This window comes from Lingula anatina, chromosome 6, assembly GCF_051362555.1.
Source record: "Lingula anatina isolate TDL-2025a chromosome 6, LinAna3.0, whole genome shotgun sequence".
NCBI lineage: Eukaryota > Metazoa > Brachiopoda > Lingulata > Lingulida > Lingulidae > Lingula > Lingula anatina.
Window position 1 is genome coordinate 2,860,070 of NC_141772.1, and position 16,116 is coordinate 2,876,185.

General features: G+C 35.9%; 2 protein-coding genes and 2 long non-coding RNA genes across 9 annotated transcripts in view; 3 read left to right on the forward strand and 1 right to left on the reverse strand.

Moving 5' to 3' along the window:
* Positions 1–119: 119 nt before the first annotated feature.
* Positions 120–2,051, reverse strand: LOC147760997 (uncharacterized). The gene is made up of 2 exons (XR_015334922.1): positions 1,871–2,051; positions 120–1,335 (listed from the first exon to the last, which is right to left on the reverse strand). It is a non-coding gene; the product is annotated as an uncharacterized LOC147760997 (long non-coding RNA).
* A 103-nt stretch (positions 2,052–2,154) lies between these two features.
* On the forward strand, positions 2,155–11,483 carry LOC106161029 (uncharacterized). 3 transcript variants are annotated; one of them, XM_013537855.2, is made up of 13 exons: positions 2,155–2,348; positions 2,698–3,339; positions 3,622–4,357; positions 6,760–6,909; positions 7,178–7,328; positions 7,682–7,882; positions 8,210–8,375; positions 8,618–8,752; positions 9,141–9,325; positions 9,590–9,748; positions 9,976–10,083; positions 10,278–10,388; positions 10,834–11,483. In XM_013537855.2, the coding sequence occupies exons 2-13, from the start codon at positions 2,721–2,723 to the stop codon at positions 10,960–10,962; spliced, it is 2,850 nt and encodes a 949-aa protein (XP_013393309.2). In that variant the 5' UTR covers positions 2,155–2,348; positions 2,698–2,720; the 3' UTR covers positions 10,963–11,483. The 3 variants fall into 3 exon arrangements, with proteins under 3 accessions (XP_013393309.2, XP_013393308.2, XP_013393310.2); XM_013537854.2 differs by having other exon boundaries at positions 2,160–2,348; positions 9,138–9,325; XM_013537856.2 differs by having other exon boundaries at positions 2,163–2,348; positions 6,778–6,909; positions 9,138–9,325.
* Positions 11,484–11,598: 115 nt separating this feature from the next.
* LOC147760998 (uncharacterized) lies at positions 11,599–13,577 on the forward strand. Its single transcript, XR_015334921.1, has 3 exons — positions 11,599–12,417; positions 12,708–12,904; positions 13,339–13,577. It is a non-coding gene; the product is annotated as an uncharacterized LOC147760998 (long non-coding RNA).
* An 865-nt stretch (positions 13,578–14,442) lies between these two features.
* The window catches only part of LOC106180582 (plexin-A2), a 92,814-nt gene continuing 91,140 nt past the window's right edge, over positions 14,443–16,116 (forward strand). For 2 of the 4 annotated variants that reach the window (XM_087015530.1, XM_087015536.1), the window contains exon 1: positions 14,443–14,534. The gene's annotated coding sequence lies outside the window, so the exon portion shown is untranslated. The other 2 variants (XM_087015532.1, XM_087015531.1) reach the window with 2 other exon arrangements.

Below are 16,116 nucleotides of genomic sequence, written 5' to 3' on the forward strand. Positions count from 1 at the left end.
AATTACCTTCTACAAAATCAAAGAAAATTAATCATTTCATCTATTATGAAAGGATCTTTCAAACATCAAGAATGTAAGATAACTGAGTAGCTCAGTAGATAAGACTTCTAATGAACGGATTGTTGTCGAAATGGCATCAGACAGTTTTATTCTGGTTATTCAAGAAAACATGCAGCTGGCATTTTCTTTTCTCAATACGTGAGACCCCTCAAAGAAAATTGATTGTTGGCTCATTCTCCTTCCCCGATAAAGATGGAAAAAGACCAGATTGTGTGCACAAATAGATTTTCTGTTTGTTTATTTGCTAATCGGGGTTTGATCAGTGATGTTTTCCCATTATGCAAAAGAAAAAATGTCCACATAATCTTGATAAGAGTTGATGGCCAAGTTTATTCAAGTCTGACGTGGACCGTTTTAAAATTGATTCCAAAAGAATTCGATCGCAATCAACCCAATGTATGCGCAGCTTGCCGACCAAACAACAAATGCACTGGATTCTCTGAAATACATTATTAGCCATCTCAATTTTGCTGCAGAATTTTCTTGAGTTCTTTTTTTTTTTTCGATCGGATGTTACTCAAATGAAGATTGTGTGACAGCACGCAGGGCCCTTTAAATCGTCTCATGTCGATAGCTATGAAATTGCACTTTAAGTCTAATAATGAAAAAGCTCTTTAGATTCAGTCAGATAGCACTCATTGACACGACAGTGGCTATATCTTAAGATAACCTCCCGTTTTTTGTATAAAAAGAAGCCTGTCAAACATAACTGCAAAGGCTTTTGACCAATTTGCCGACTTGATGCAGCACCATGAAAACCAAGTTTGGCGTCGCTCTTCTGTTTGGTGAGTGAAGGCTAAGTTGTGGCAAAAGCAACATATTTATGTTCACAAAAAAGTTTGTAAATATTTTATACATTAAAAAAATTTCATACGTTAAAAAATCATATTCCTATTGCCTTTAGTCAACATACAAGGCAATTGTTGGATTTTTACCAATGTAAAAGTCATTTTTCACCAATGCTGACATTTTTAACAAGTTCGATCTGCCAGAGTAAAAAATTATGTCTCATACACGTGGACATTGTTCAACCCTTTCCAACCAGAAAACAACACCATCATAATTTTACTGTTCACTTTTGTCCTTTTTAGTTTTCCTCATGATCAGCACTACTTCTGCGCAAAACATTACCATACCAGGTGGGTGCGGCTTTTTTGGGGGAGCTTTCCGTTGTCGCCTCCAATGTTGGTTCAGAGGGAGATTTGGTTCCTGCTGTACATATCGAGTTAGCTGTACATATCAAGTCAGTATATGGAATGAATGGCACATGTACAACTAATGAGAAATGGACAACAATTAATTGTGGACACCATATTCCTCTCACACAACACCAACAATTACACTGATCATTTTTGTGGCCGGTTATATAAATTTTGCTGAAAACTGGTTCAAGTTTTACAAACCAAAACTGGACCCCTTCAAGTTCAAGATAAAAGCATATTGGTCCAGTTTTATCATTGGCTATTGGTCTTTAATGCATTCGTCTATTTTTATTTTATTTATTTATTTTTTTCACTGTCGTAAATGTTATAAACCAGATACTGGATTCAATATGATGAAACTGTCAAAATAAAACTCAACTTTGGTCTGTAAGTCTAACCTTATTATCAGGCTTAAGTTCCATGCCCAGCAGCAAACATTACAGATATGATCATAATTTATATGGCAACGCCGGCTAAGTTACACATTGCCTGTGGCAGTAGCGGTCAGTGTGCACAACGTAAACAGCTTGACCTCACCCTTGTAAAAGACGGTTAACAGTTTCCACGTACAAAAATAGCAATACAGGATGAATTAACAACATATTTACCTAGTGTTCTAAGTCTGTTTTCTTTTTTAAACCATGTCGTTGTATATTGTTGCCCTAAAGTAGTTCCTTTCCCTCAGGTGACAGCTTCAATTTTATGCAAAGCTAGTCCCTTTTTACTATAAAAGAGTTTCACATACTGCAAGAAATCATTTCAAGGTGTATATTTTTATAAATACTTTAATATTATAAAAAAAATTAATAAAAGTTATTATTTTATGTGAAATTTTATTTGATTTGTGATTTTATTTGTTTTATTGGAAAATATTTTTTATAAAACTAATACAAGTATCACACTTAACGCTGCTTAACTGCCCCAATAAAACAAGTTAAAAATAGAACGTACAGGTAGGTCTTGCACAAGCAGTAGAAAGTTGGATCATCGAACGGTATAAATATGAAGTTGGAACATACATATGTCAGTATTCCAAAACAGAAAACAAGAAGAAGAAACGAAGAAAAGGGGAGAATATTTATACAGGTACTGTTGTTGGCGTGACATATAATTTTAAGGTAGAAATATTATAATATATTTTGCTAAATTGTAAATACAGTATACGGAAGTGTATAAACCTAAAAAACCTCTCGTTGCTCTTTGCATTTGCATTGCATGATTTTGAAGCAAATGCTGAATTAGAGCAAGCTTAAATGTTAATCAAAGGATACGAGAGAAATATATATTGATTTTGCTAGTTTTGCTGTTGGGAAATGTATTTTGCATGTGACATTTTCTCTAATTATTATTGAAATTTATTAACATCCTTGCATATCTAGATCTACAGGCACTTAGAATGTAAATATTGTTATCATTGTCTTGTGTTTTTATTCAGATAGCAAAGACAAAGCCTCAAATATGGTTTGGAAAGGCTGGAAACGTAACGTCCACTCGGGCAACACCCTGAGAGCCTCAAACTCTCACTACCAGCGCTGCTACGCCACCGAAGCATCCCTGCTTAAATACTCCACTGCCAAGGGCGTTGGAGATGACATCGAAGATGGGGGTCTTCAGGCAAGTGGCGTTACCTACTCTCTCAACAAGAAGGGCCGATGGAAACTCCCAAAGCTCTTAAAGCAAAGTATACATGAGGGTGAATGGAAAAATGAAGATTGCGAGGTTGCTTTGTTTGAGCACCACAAAATCAAACAACAGGCTGACTGTATTAGTTATTGCAGCTCAGGAAGAAATGGGAGCTATGTTGAGATCAAGCCACAGGGACATACATACTTTGATGCAGCCAGCGTGCTTGTTAAGTCTGGTAATGGTAAAAGAAGCCAGAAGAAAAGGGAAAAGCGGCTGGCAAAAATGAGGAAAAAGTATGGAGTAGATTATGACAAAGAGGGTATTGGAGAGGAAGCTGTGGACACTGTGCAGCATGCTGTCAGCTATGAAATATACTACCCTTGTCCTAAGACCAGCTCAATCACACATAATAAGAAGTATATTAGAGATCAAGGCGTATCCAGTTATGAAGGTAAGGCTTTACGATTAATGGGTATTCTTAATTTTTTGCATTTTTCCCTTTTAAAATTTTGTTGGAAAGCACATTTTTGGTTGAGAAGTTGAAATGTGTTTACAAAAATAATGATTTTAGTGAAGGCCAATTTTGGACTATATTAATAAAATAAAACATACTAAATTAATACTTTTAAAATATAATTTTAACAAGTTTGTTCACACTTGCAAAGTTAATTTTAATTATCATTACTTCGTAATATCCTCATTTTAAGTAATCTGCATCCTGTATTATTTGCAGATGCAGAACACAACAACAATGGCAGTTCAAAAATCTCAAAGAAAGGAGCAACAAAGCAAAGAGGAAAGCTGAGATGGAGCAGCCAGGTTGCTGAATATGAGGAGCAGTTTGACAACTTTTACAGCAGTGAAGATGAAGTGGAACTTGAGTACACAAATAAGGAAGATGAGCACCACTTCATGTTGGACTGGGACAGCGTAGAAAGATCTTACACTATCCTCAGTGACTTAGTTGACAGAGCTGTGGAGGCAAAAGGGAGCTACAACAGTGGATTGTTTCGGGGAGAGGCTCAAGAAAAATCGCCAGCCTCTCTTCCCGTCTCTCAAGACGGTTCCAAAGACAATAAAGTCTTCTTCCCAGCTGATGAATTCTATGAGTTTAGACCAAAGGAGGAAATTATCGAAAAAGATATAAATGAGGAGAAAAAGGGAGAAAAGCCATCAGCCAAATTGACAAAGCAGTCATCTAAACATCATCCCTGTGTCTCCATCCCCGTCATAATTGACACGACCAACAACGCCATTGCTCCTGAAGTTTTACAATCCACATATGGCGACTATTATAAAGAAGGCAATTGTATTCCAAGGACTTTCACCATTGACATTTCCAAGTTTGTGTTGGAACAGGTCAGGAAGGACACCATTTTACGCAGTCATGGGTCTCATTTGGACCTCCACAGTTATCTGGTAGTGCAGGTTTTACCTGAGGGTGGAGCAGGGACACAGGCTACTGTGAAGTAAGTGAACATGTTATGATAAATGAGTATGAAGTTTTTTTGTTTTTTTTTTTTTACTATTTTCATAATGTGAAATAATATGATATGATATTTTGAAATTTGTCAGATTAGTTTTTTTTATGTTGATTTTTTATAAATGTTAACCAAATCCAGTTATTGTACCACCAGCGTAGGTGCTGGCGGTACACATGGTTTTAGTCCCGACCCGCATGTTCCGCCGGCTCCTCTGGCTCCGCCGCCATCTCACCGTTACCGCTTCTCCTCCTAGATGGTAAGGGCTGCCATACCCATCTCTTGGATTTAGGTCACCTATAATCTCAACTCGTTCCACGTAAAATTTGGGCTTTGTCGGTGCTGGGGTCTAGGTGTGGCACTCATTGAAATACACCCTTGTCCAAAAATGGCAAAATTAAATGCTAATTATCTACCCTACGGAAGGAATTATGGGAAAATTTTCTACAGACAGCTTTCCAAAAGTCATATGTGTAGATTTCAAATATGCCCCTGGATTTGACCTTTGACCTTTCTTTCAAGGTCAAACAGGCTAAAATTTTCAAAAAAATGAATTTTTTTACGAAAAAAAAATTATTTGCGCTGTTATTCAGAAACCAGACAGACTTGACCAATAATATTATTGGAAAGTGTTACCCTTGGGGTCATCTTTCATCTCCGTGAATTTGGGGTCAATCGGTGCATTTTCACGGGAGTAGCGGCCATAAGATGCCGAAACTGAAAACTGTCTCTAATTCAGGAAACGTTAATGCTAGAGACCCATTCTTTTTTGCATTTTGTAGAGCATGTAAAGCCCAACACTGTAGGTGGTCTCCGTTTTTTTGTATTCCAAACGTTTTCAAGTTACGCTATCAAAAAGTACATATTGGTGGTGAAAGCAAATCGAACTTAGCAAATTTTGCTGCCCTTTTATCTCCAAATCTGGCAGAGATAGGTCCATAGTTACTATTGAACTTGAATAGGAAGTCATACACTGGCAATCTAAATGTGACCTTGAAATAGACCTTTGACCTACTTTTCACCATGAACTGAACTTTGCAAATTTTGCTGCCCTTTTATCTCCAAAACTGGCAGAGATAGGTCCATAGTTACTATTGAACTTGAATAGGAAGTCATATACTGGCAATCTAAATGTGACCTTGAAATTGACCTTTGACCTACTTTTCACCATGAACTAAACTTTGCATATTTTGCTTCCCTTTTATCTCCAAAACTGGCAGAGATAGGTCCATAGTTACTATTGAAGTTGAATTGGAAGTCATATACTGGCAATCTAAATGTGACCTTGAAATTGACCTTTCGCCTACTTTTCACCATGAACTAACCTTTGCAAATTTTGCTTCCTTTTTATCTCCAAAACTGGCAGAGATAGGTTCATAGTTACTATTGAACTAGATTAGGAAGTCATACACTGGCAATCTATATGTGACCTTGAATTTGACCTTTGACCCACTTTTCATCATGAACTGAACTTTGCAAATTTCGCTTCCCTTTTATCTCCAAAACTGGCAGAGATAGGTCCAAAGTTACTATTGAAGTTGAATAGGAAGTCATATACTGGTTATCTTAATGTGACCTTAAAATTGACCTTTGACCTACTTTTTACCATGTACTGAACTTTGCAAATTTTGCTTCCCTTTTATTTCAAAACTGGCAGAGATAGGTCCATAGTTACTATTGAACTTGAATAGGAAGTCATATATTGGCAATCTAAACGTGACCTTGAAATTGACCTTTGACCTACTTTTCACCATGAACTAATTTTTGCATATTTTGCTTCCCTTTTATCTCCAAAACTGGCAGAGATAGGTCCATAGTTACTATTGAAGTTGAATGGGAAGTCATATACTGGCAATCTAAATGTGACCTTGAAATTGACCTTTCACCTACTTTTCAGCATGAACTGAACCTTACAAATTTTGCTTCCCTTTTATCTCCAAAACTGGCAGAGATAGGTCTATAGTTACTATTGAAGTTGAATAGGAAGTCATATACTGGCAATCTAAATGTGACCTTAAAATTGACCTTTGACCTACTTTTCACCATGAACTGAACTCTGCTAATTTCTTTCTCTTTTAACTCCTAACCTGGCAGAGATAGGTCCATAGTTACTATTGAACTTGAATAGGAAGTCATATACTGGCAATCTTACTGTGAAATTGACCTTTGACCTACCTTTTGATGAACTTAACTTTGATTGTACCATTTAAAGTTATATATATTTTTTTTGCATATTTTGAAAATTCTTGTTGATTGCATTTTTACAGCTTGTCAAGCACAAGACTGGTGGCTGTGTCCCTTCTTTTGTGTATGTGGGGGTCTATACGAATTTGCTTGCTCCAGCTGGTGGTACAATATTCGGAGGCGGTATCGCCTCTCTGATCCTCTAGTTTTGTTCATGTTTTTAGGGTAAGCTTGAAAGGAAACTTCAAGATGGAGACTGTGAGGATTGAAACTCTGAATGACATGGGTATCTATGCCTCATTGGATGCCCTGGTGTCAGCAACTGCTGTTTACATCTGCATGCTGCCTTTTGAATGGTAAGGGTGCTACAGATATTCTCAATCAGAAATAGAGTGTCTATGACTCTTAAATGTCGGTTGTCCTGTTGTAGACTTGTTGGTCAATGAAGCTTGTAGACTTTTAAAATCTCACGTACTCCTAAAGTTATTTTTTCTGAAAATTACATAGTTTTTGATGTATATAAGTGCTGATGGGTGTTTGTTCTTAAATGTATCTTTTAATTTATTGAAATGGAACACAAGAACATTGAGAATCTCACAATATTGGCTACTGATTAATTTTCAGTTTTTACACAACCTCTACTCCACCTATGACAGTGAGTAAGACATCTCTCGCGTTTGACACTCTGAGTTCCGCTTGCAAATGGGAAACTGCTTCAGGGCTTCCTGCAGAATTATATAGCACTCTGATTGGAGATTCTGAGGCTAACACTGAGGTATGCCCCCGTTTATTTATTATTTGGATATTAGTAGTGAAGTTATGTATAAAATTATATTTGGATATCCTGAGATATTATTAAGATGTATCCGGATAATCAGAGGTATTAATAATAATAATGAAAATATCTGATTGTTAAGAATGCTTCTTTTTCTTTATAACAATATGTTGATAGAACGCATTACATGATGATGATATTAATTATTTCTATACTGAAACACTTTTTTCCAAAAAAAAGTAAACATCAAAGGCATGCATATTCATATATTTGCACTGAATGAAATTAAATTTAGATTTAAATTGATATCATTAACCACCAAACAGAATATACAGTATGTATTTATTCCATAGATGGTTGAAACCTGTAAGGAAGACACCTGTGTTGTCTACAGGCAGAGTGAAGAGTACTGTAATATCTGCTTTGAGTGGACGTCCCAGGGGTATGCCATGGGCGTGGCCATCAGCCCCTGTTATCATTGGTTCTGTCGTAACTGTTGGCAACAGCACATTGAGAGCAGGGTGCAACAGGGAGACATGAGCCTGTATTGTCCAGTAAGTGGATTTGTGTGTAACCATTTATTTGACTTGTCATAATAATATGTGTATTTATATTTATAAAACTAGCAATAATTATATCAAACTTAAATGTCTTTAAAGTCACCAAACATGGGTATGTGTTACCCTTTATATCTTCTTTTGTCATCCTTCTTATACCCGTTAGGGTGTTGAGGGGAGAAGGAGTTTTTGTTTTCTATCTCTGGCGAGCTGGAATGTATATAACTTGTGTTAATAGCACATTATGAAAATAAAATCCAAGTATTTACATTTGAGGGTTTTTTTCATTTTGAGGTCAGAATTATATGCACCTTTACTCTCCAGGAATACCAGTGCTCCTCCAGACTTGACACGGCAACACTGGTGTCTTTAGTGGATGTCAGGACAGTCAGACGTCACCTGATGCAGAAACACGAGCTGGCTCTGAGCATGGAGGAAAACCTGAAGTGGTGCCCTAACCACAAGTGTGGCAGGATGATCATGGCTAAAGGTGACTTAGGCAGCATCCAACATGAAATTTCTGATTTTACAAATGTTGAAGCTTATAGCATGAAGTAAACCCAGCAATAAAGATTTTACGTATTGTGCTAATAAAGATGATGATAAAGAGTTATTTAGATTAAAATATGAAAAATGAAAACTGCAGCAATCCTAAATACAAAAAGAATTACCACCAGTATAAGAAGAGATAAATCAACAAGTTGGTAAAATTCAGTTGTTTTCTGTTACCAGGTCACGCAGCCGAGGAATCCGTGTCTGTCTCCTGTAAGTGTGGCACTGCTGTCTGTTTCAAGTGTTTGAAAGCGCCTCATTGGCCAGCTAGGTGTGACCTAGCAGACGATTACCAACGCAAGCTGACAGTGAGAAGTAAGTTTGATGAAATAGGTTTTTCATTGTTTCCTATGTATTGATAAAAAAAGTTAATTGTACCTCAAAGTTCAAAAACATGTTGTCCCTTTTGAAACAATGTCTTTTTTATTATAAAGTAATTCCATAAACTAAAAAAATATTTTCTGGCAGGTTTTTCAAAACTTTCAGTTCTTTTCATCTTTAAATTGTTTTGGATGCTGAAGTAAATCAATTTTTGCTCAATGTCATTTAATATCAGCATTAAATATGCATATTTTTTTTGCTTTAGAGACTTAAAAAATTGAATATTTATAAAAAGCAAATAAAATTGTCCTTTTACATTGACTTGATTTAAAGTATCTTTAAATATACAGCATTTTAAGTGGATACACATTATTTTCAGAAGATGATTCAGATTCTGGACCTAAAGTAGCTGTGGTCTTTGTGAGACGTTGCCCTCACTGTAGATTTCCTATAGAGAAGAACGGAGGATGTCCTCATATGATTTGTCGCTGTGGGAAAGACTTCTGCTGGCAATGTCTGGCCAAAAAATGCATCTGTAATCAAGGCAATACCGCTGCCACAAATGAAGTAAGTGAAAAAAAGATGAAAGTGGTCTTTTTCAGTGTTTGATGCCTTTTTGTGGCAAATGCATTCATGAAGTACATTTAAAGTGGTCGGGGTAAGAGGGACAAACGTATAAAATGGAGAGATAGAAAGAAAGAGATTGGTAAAAATGTACAATAAAAATAATTAAATGAATGAACTGCTGCAACAAGCTCTGAAATGATGTTTATAATTTAATTTATTTACCCTTTAAAGGAAATTAATTAAAAACTTTAATTGCTTTTTTAGGCAATTATTCTGAGGTACAATGCGGCTCGCGTTCAGTTTGTCAACAACCTCAGCAAGGAAAGTCTGTATCGGTCTTCAGTGGAACACAGGCGAGCAGCCCGGGAATATCATGGATCAGGCATTGATAAGAAAATCAAGACAATGCTGTACAGAAGAAAGGTGAGCTAATTTCAATTGAAAACAAAACTGCAACTGTTGAAAGGAAATTTTTAACTCGTCTGCCTTTTTTAAATGAACATCAAGTTTCTTTACTGAAAATCAGATATTACAAACATGAAAGTGCCAGTTCTGTTGCTGATTTTATTTATTTATTTAATCATTCATTTTGTTTATTTATTTATTATACTATATTATATATATTTTTTAATTAATTTTTTGTGTTGCAGCTTGGGAAATTAGACTTTCCCGTAATTGCAGAGCAACTCCAGAAGCGTGTGGAAAAACTTGAGCAGATGAAGAAATTTTTAGAGTCAGCAGCTGATTTCAATGCAGAGGTAAATACATTTCTAAAGAGGACTTTTTACCATGAAACCTTAATGAACCTAGATCAAATTTTGCCTAGAACATGACTTAATTAACTAATTAATTAATTAAGCGTTTTACCTTCATAACATAGGGGGTAGCGAAAAAAATTATCCCTATCGTATTATTTTGGTTGTCAATATAATTGCTGTATTTTATATTGCAGCTTCACCACTTGGCAGAGCACACTGCCCTCTATCTGCAGGATGACCAAGTAGCAGCAGCAGTTAAGCCCATCTTCAAGCGCATTGATTTCGTCTCCTGGAGCATAAATGAGGTAAGTTATTTTCACTCCTGAAGCCGAGTTCATGACTGAATTAATTCACTTTGGTAAGATAAAGTCCTGATGGTGTCATTAGATAACCACCTTGCTTGACTTTTTTGCAAAATGGATTTTCTTGGGCATTTGAGAAAAGTTTGTGAATGTGAATATGAATGAGGGCTTGCTGAATTTTATTTTATTTTATTATTTTTTTTGTTAAGTAAGTGGTATTTTTAAAAGAATCATACTTTGATCATAGTTCCTCTAAAAAGATCCAAATATTAATATAACATACGTGTTCTTTTAATTCACATTCTTAAAAGATAAGTGTTCATTTTCTTCTGAAAGACTGGATAAATAATCTTACTGTAAATTACTTACAGTTACAAGCAGTTGCTTTCTCTGAGTGCCATCAAACATTTGCAAATGAAATCAATTTTGGTATAATTTTCTCTTTTAGATTTTCAACGATGAAAGGTTCTCAAACATGGACATCATCATGAAAAAACTGAACAAGTTGATGTCCATTGGAAAGACCTGTGTACAAGCCTTGGCTTCTGTGCTGAGACAAAGTGGGAAACAGATGTAAAGTGTTGAAGGGAAAAGAGTTTTTCTGTGAAGATGGACAACTATTTCACTGTCTTTCATAATGATGGACGTACTAGTAGGTTATTGTGTAGCTTTTGACTAACATACAAACAATTCCAAACTGTAGTATTTGGGGACAAAAATCAAGAGACCCCTTGAACCATCCAGTGAAACCTTATGGTTGATATTTGTTTGACCAATTTCAAGTAGATCAATCATGTAAAGGGAAAATATTGTATCATGAAAACCCAACGTAATTGCAATCTATCACAGAATGATACAAATGTAGCTTTTTGTTTGACAAATGCAACGGTGGTGAACTAAAACTTAAATTCAGGTTTACCTTTTATTGTTACTTCTATGTATATAATTGATTTTTAAGATCTCTTTTAATATTTTTATTTATATGGAATCGAAATCAATATTTAATTAGATAATTAAAGAATGTTGGAACATGTAAACAAAATTACAATCATTGACTGTATTTTACATTTTTTGTTGTAATAAATTCATTTACATCTACATCTTTGAATCTGCATTTGCCATTTGCCTCGGAGTCCAAAGATCCCAGGTTTCATTCCAAGCCCGTTCGGGAAACCAACAAAAAATTACCTTCTACAAAAACAAAGAAAATATATTATTTCAGGATCTTTCAAACATCAAGAACGTAAGATAACTGAGTAGCTCAGTAGATAAGACTTCTAATGAACGGATTGTTGTCGAAATGGCATCAGACAGTTATTCTAGTTATTCAAGAAAGCGTGCAGCTGGCATTTTCTTTTCAATACGTGCGACCCCTTAGAAAATTTATTGTTGGGTCATTCTCCTTCCCCGATAAAGATGGAAAAAAGACCAGATTGTGTGCACAAAGAGATTTTTTTGTTTGTTTATTTGCTAATCGAGGTTTGATCAGTGATGTTTTTCCATTATGCGAAAGAAAAAATGTCCATATAATCTTGATAAGAGTTGATGGCCACGTTTATTTTTTAAGTCTGAAGTGGACCGCTTTAAAATTGATTCCAAAAGAATTCGATCGCAATCAACCCAATGTATGCGCAGCTTGCCGACCAAACAATAAATTCACTGGATTCTCTGAAATAAATGATTAGCAATCTCGGTTTTGCTGCAGAATTTTCTTGAGGTTTTTTTTTTCGATCGGATGTTACCCAAATGAACGTCGTGAGACGGCGCGTAGGGCCCTTTAAATCGTCTCGTGTCGATAGCTATGAAATTGCACTTTAAGTCTAATAATGAAAAACTTCTTTAGATTGAGTCAGATAGCACTCATTGACACGACAGTGGCTATATCTTAAGATAACCTCCCGTTTTTTTTTTTTTTTTTTTTTTTTTTTTGTATAAAAAGAAGCCTGTCAAACATAACTGCAAAGGCTTTTGACCGATTTGTCGACTTGACGCAGCACCATGAAAACCAAGTTTGGCGTCGCTCTTCTGTTTGGTGAGTGAAGGCTCAGTTGTGACAAAAGCGACATATTTATGTTCTCAAAAATTTTTTAAAATATGTTACACATTAGAAAATTTTCATACGTTAAAAGATAATATTCCTATTGCCTTTAGTCAACATACGAGGCAATTGTTGGATTTTTACCAATGTAAGAGTCATTTTTCACCAATGCTGACATCTGCCAGAGTAAAAAATTATGTCGCATATACGTGGACATTGTTCAACCCTTTCCAACCAGAAAACATCACCATCATAATTTTACTGTTCACTTTTGTCCTTTTCAGTTTTCCTCATGATCAGCACTACTTCTGCGCAAAACATCACCATACCAGGTGGGTGCGGCTTTTTTGCGGGAGCTTTCCGTTGCCGCCTCCAATGTTGGTTCAGCGGGAGATTTGGTTCCTGCTGTGGGGCACAAAACTGCTCAACTAACTGTTACTGCAATGGTCCAGCATCTCTCCTCAGTATTCCACCTAATTTTGTAAGTATCCCTTTAATCTGGGAGATAATCTGTGCCCCCCCCCCCCCCCCCCCATCTCCTCAATATGAAAATATTATACTAGCGAATCTAGACAAAACTAAGTAATGGTTTTAAAGTTCTATCCGTGGGTCCAATATTTTATGATAAAAAAATCCTTTTCTGCCGTTTTGTTTTTGCCGAGCAAATCTAAATAATATTTCTGTCTTTTGATCACTCCAACCTCCACCTTCTCCCACCTTCACTTTAACAAAACCTTGGGTCCGCCAGTGGTATATATATATATATATATATTGGATATTCCTTACTCATTTCTTGATAGTACACAGCTTTAACATTATGACCAACGTGCAGAATAGTATACATACATCCCTACCGTTAAACTGATTTCTTCAATTTCCTTACATTTAACATATTTCTGCTGATTTTTCTTCCAGGGAACGGTGCCAACTCAGTGCACGAAGTGTGCTGCTATAGAAAACTAATTCAAACACATACTGTTGGACTACATCTCATTTGAAGAGTCGTTGAAAATTAAGTTTGAATCTTTTGAAAAACTAAAAGGGTAAATAAAAATCAATTGAACATTAATACATTTTCAAAAAAAGGGAGTTAAATATAATGCCAACGTTCGATTTGATGTATCAGAATTGATATCAGATATCACAATAAATATGAATACATAAAATGCTTTTATCACGTCATTCACAATTATTTTTGTTTGGATGCTTCAGTTTCGTTATCCTTTCAAACGCTTGAATGAAGTAGGCCTTATGGATAGGATCTTGTTGGGACATTTTATAATGAGCTGCTGTGTATGTATGTATGTATGTATGCATGTATGTATGCAATATATAGCACAGAGAAGAGAGGCTAACAAAGCGATCACTTTATAATATAATATAATTTCTCGACATATATTTTAAGAGACCTAGCTGTGTCGTCACAGGGTTGACATTGCTCAGACGAACTTGCTGCGACAGAGAGACGCAGTTCGTGCATTGTTGCGTTTCTCAAGAAGGAATTTTGCGAAGCCTTGTATCACAAAAAGTAATAAAAGAATAAAAATAAATGAATAAAATGATAACAAATGAATTTCGTGGGCAAAAATTATTCAAAGTTTTCAAATTTACTTTCCTGGTTTTAATACCAACTTACGGAGAACTGAGAAAAAATAAGGTGTTAATTATTTTATAAGATTTATAATGAAACGGGCCAATGGAGTTTGTAAAAAAAAAGTCCTTCGTTATAAAATTTATAAGATTTATACCACCTCATAGCTTCGATTTAATTTAATATTTTTTTCTTTAAAAAAATCAGATAATAGAAAACTATGTCAGTTAATTGGGCCAATTAACATTGTTTTTCTTGATAAAATAATATATTCATTAATATTTTGTAGAAACAAAGGCCCTTAAGTCTTAAACACACCAAAACGAAGCTGTTTGCGAGACACTCGTTGTCTCAACGCACGCCCACACGCGCTCAAACCAGTTGAAAAAAGTACCAATAGACGTCGCTTGCTTCCTTAACGCACCTGACATTCCTGTGGCTTGTCTTGGCCATTGAGATAATCACTTCCGGCATCATACGCATGCTCATTCATTGGCCCAACAAGCGACGGAGCGAGTCGGTGAGTAACGTTTGTAAACTCTTCTAACTTCATTACCAGTGTAAATTGGTCAGCGTTACAGAAACTCACGGACTACATATGAGTTGATAACACGCCAACATCACACAGAAGTCGATAGGATTAACAAAACCAAGTCTCTTTTTGACGATTTGTAAAGGAATTTGAAAGGAATTTAAATTACAGTAACCTGATCGCATAACGCGACACGAGGAGTAGAGGAGAGAAGAGTCGGGGCAAAAATTGACAAGTTGACTGCTGTTCCAGTTTACGATCGGAGGCTTCTGAGTTAGTCATCCCAACAGGTAGGCGCTAACAGGTAGTCGTACAGTACAGGTGTGGGATAGGGCGTGTTGTTTAGGGTAGAAGAAATTCTGAGTCAAGCTTTTCAGGTAAATCGCACTTCTGTTTAGTCTTTAAGGTGTTTGACGGTGTGGTTTACTGGAGGACACATGTACCAAGTCATGTGTGAATGATTTACTTGTTACTGTTACAATACTAAGCGCAGATCATATGAGGGTGCAGTTCACCGTTTTGTCAATGGAGTAATCGTGTCGACTGATCTCAGCGGTTAAACTGAACTTGAATGACCCATATTATGATTCAGTTTTCTGTTATCAAACTGCGGATAAACTGTTTAAAGTCAACTAGATGGTGTCATTATTTTCCTATTCACAGCTGTCAAGTCTGTGTTCTAGTGCTGTCACATAATGCGTGTGATTTGTTTATATCATGGGTATTATTTTATTTATTTTGTATTAATCAATGACTACATATATGTGGTCTGTAAGGTTACAATGAAGTTGTACTCATTTCCAGAGCTTGGTTGGTGAATATGAGATGGTTTATCCATCTAAATCCTTCGGCTTCACAGATGATTTCACTCTTTCTAACTCCATCAGTTTTTATGTTAAGTGCAATTTTATTCACATGTGGAAGGAGAGGTCACGCAGTACTTTGCAGTCAGAAGATCTGATGCCCTTATAGATATTTAAAGCACCTTCTTTAATACTGTAGACCATTGCATACTAGTATATGTATCCAATTCAAGAAGAAATATGCATATCTAAATTTCACTTCGCCTCATGTAAAGGAAAAATGCGAATAGTGCAGCATACATTTGCCTTAATTACACCTGATTTGGTATGTCTTTAAGCTTAGTGATTTCTTGGAGTGTTTGAGTTGCATGACTTTGGCTTGGATAAAGAAATATGTTGTCTAGACAGCCTTGGCTGTGAACCCAGATTAACAACTGAAGCACCACCAAATGTGATCGGTTGAGTGCTTAAGAAGGATTTATTTTTTATCTCCAGGTCACTGTAATTGGAAGGCAAATTCAGTCTTCGGAATATTCATATCATGTTGCTCTCTCTGTGCCCAGTAGTCCACTGTCATTTGTTTATGTTATTACTTACAAAACTCGCAGGTCCATTGTACTGCTCCTTTTGAAGATTGTCAGCTGTGACTAGGAACTGTTCCTGTTGTCGTGCTCGGCATTTTGCATCAGTGAACAGTATAAGATAGATTTGAAATAGCCTACTAAAACATGTGAATGGATTTCTGAAAAAAAATAGCCACATGCATT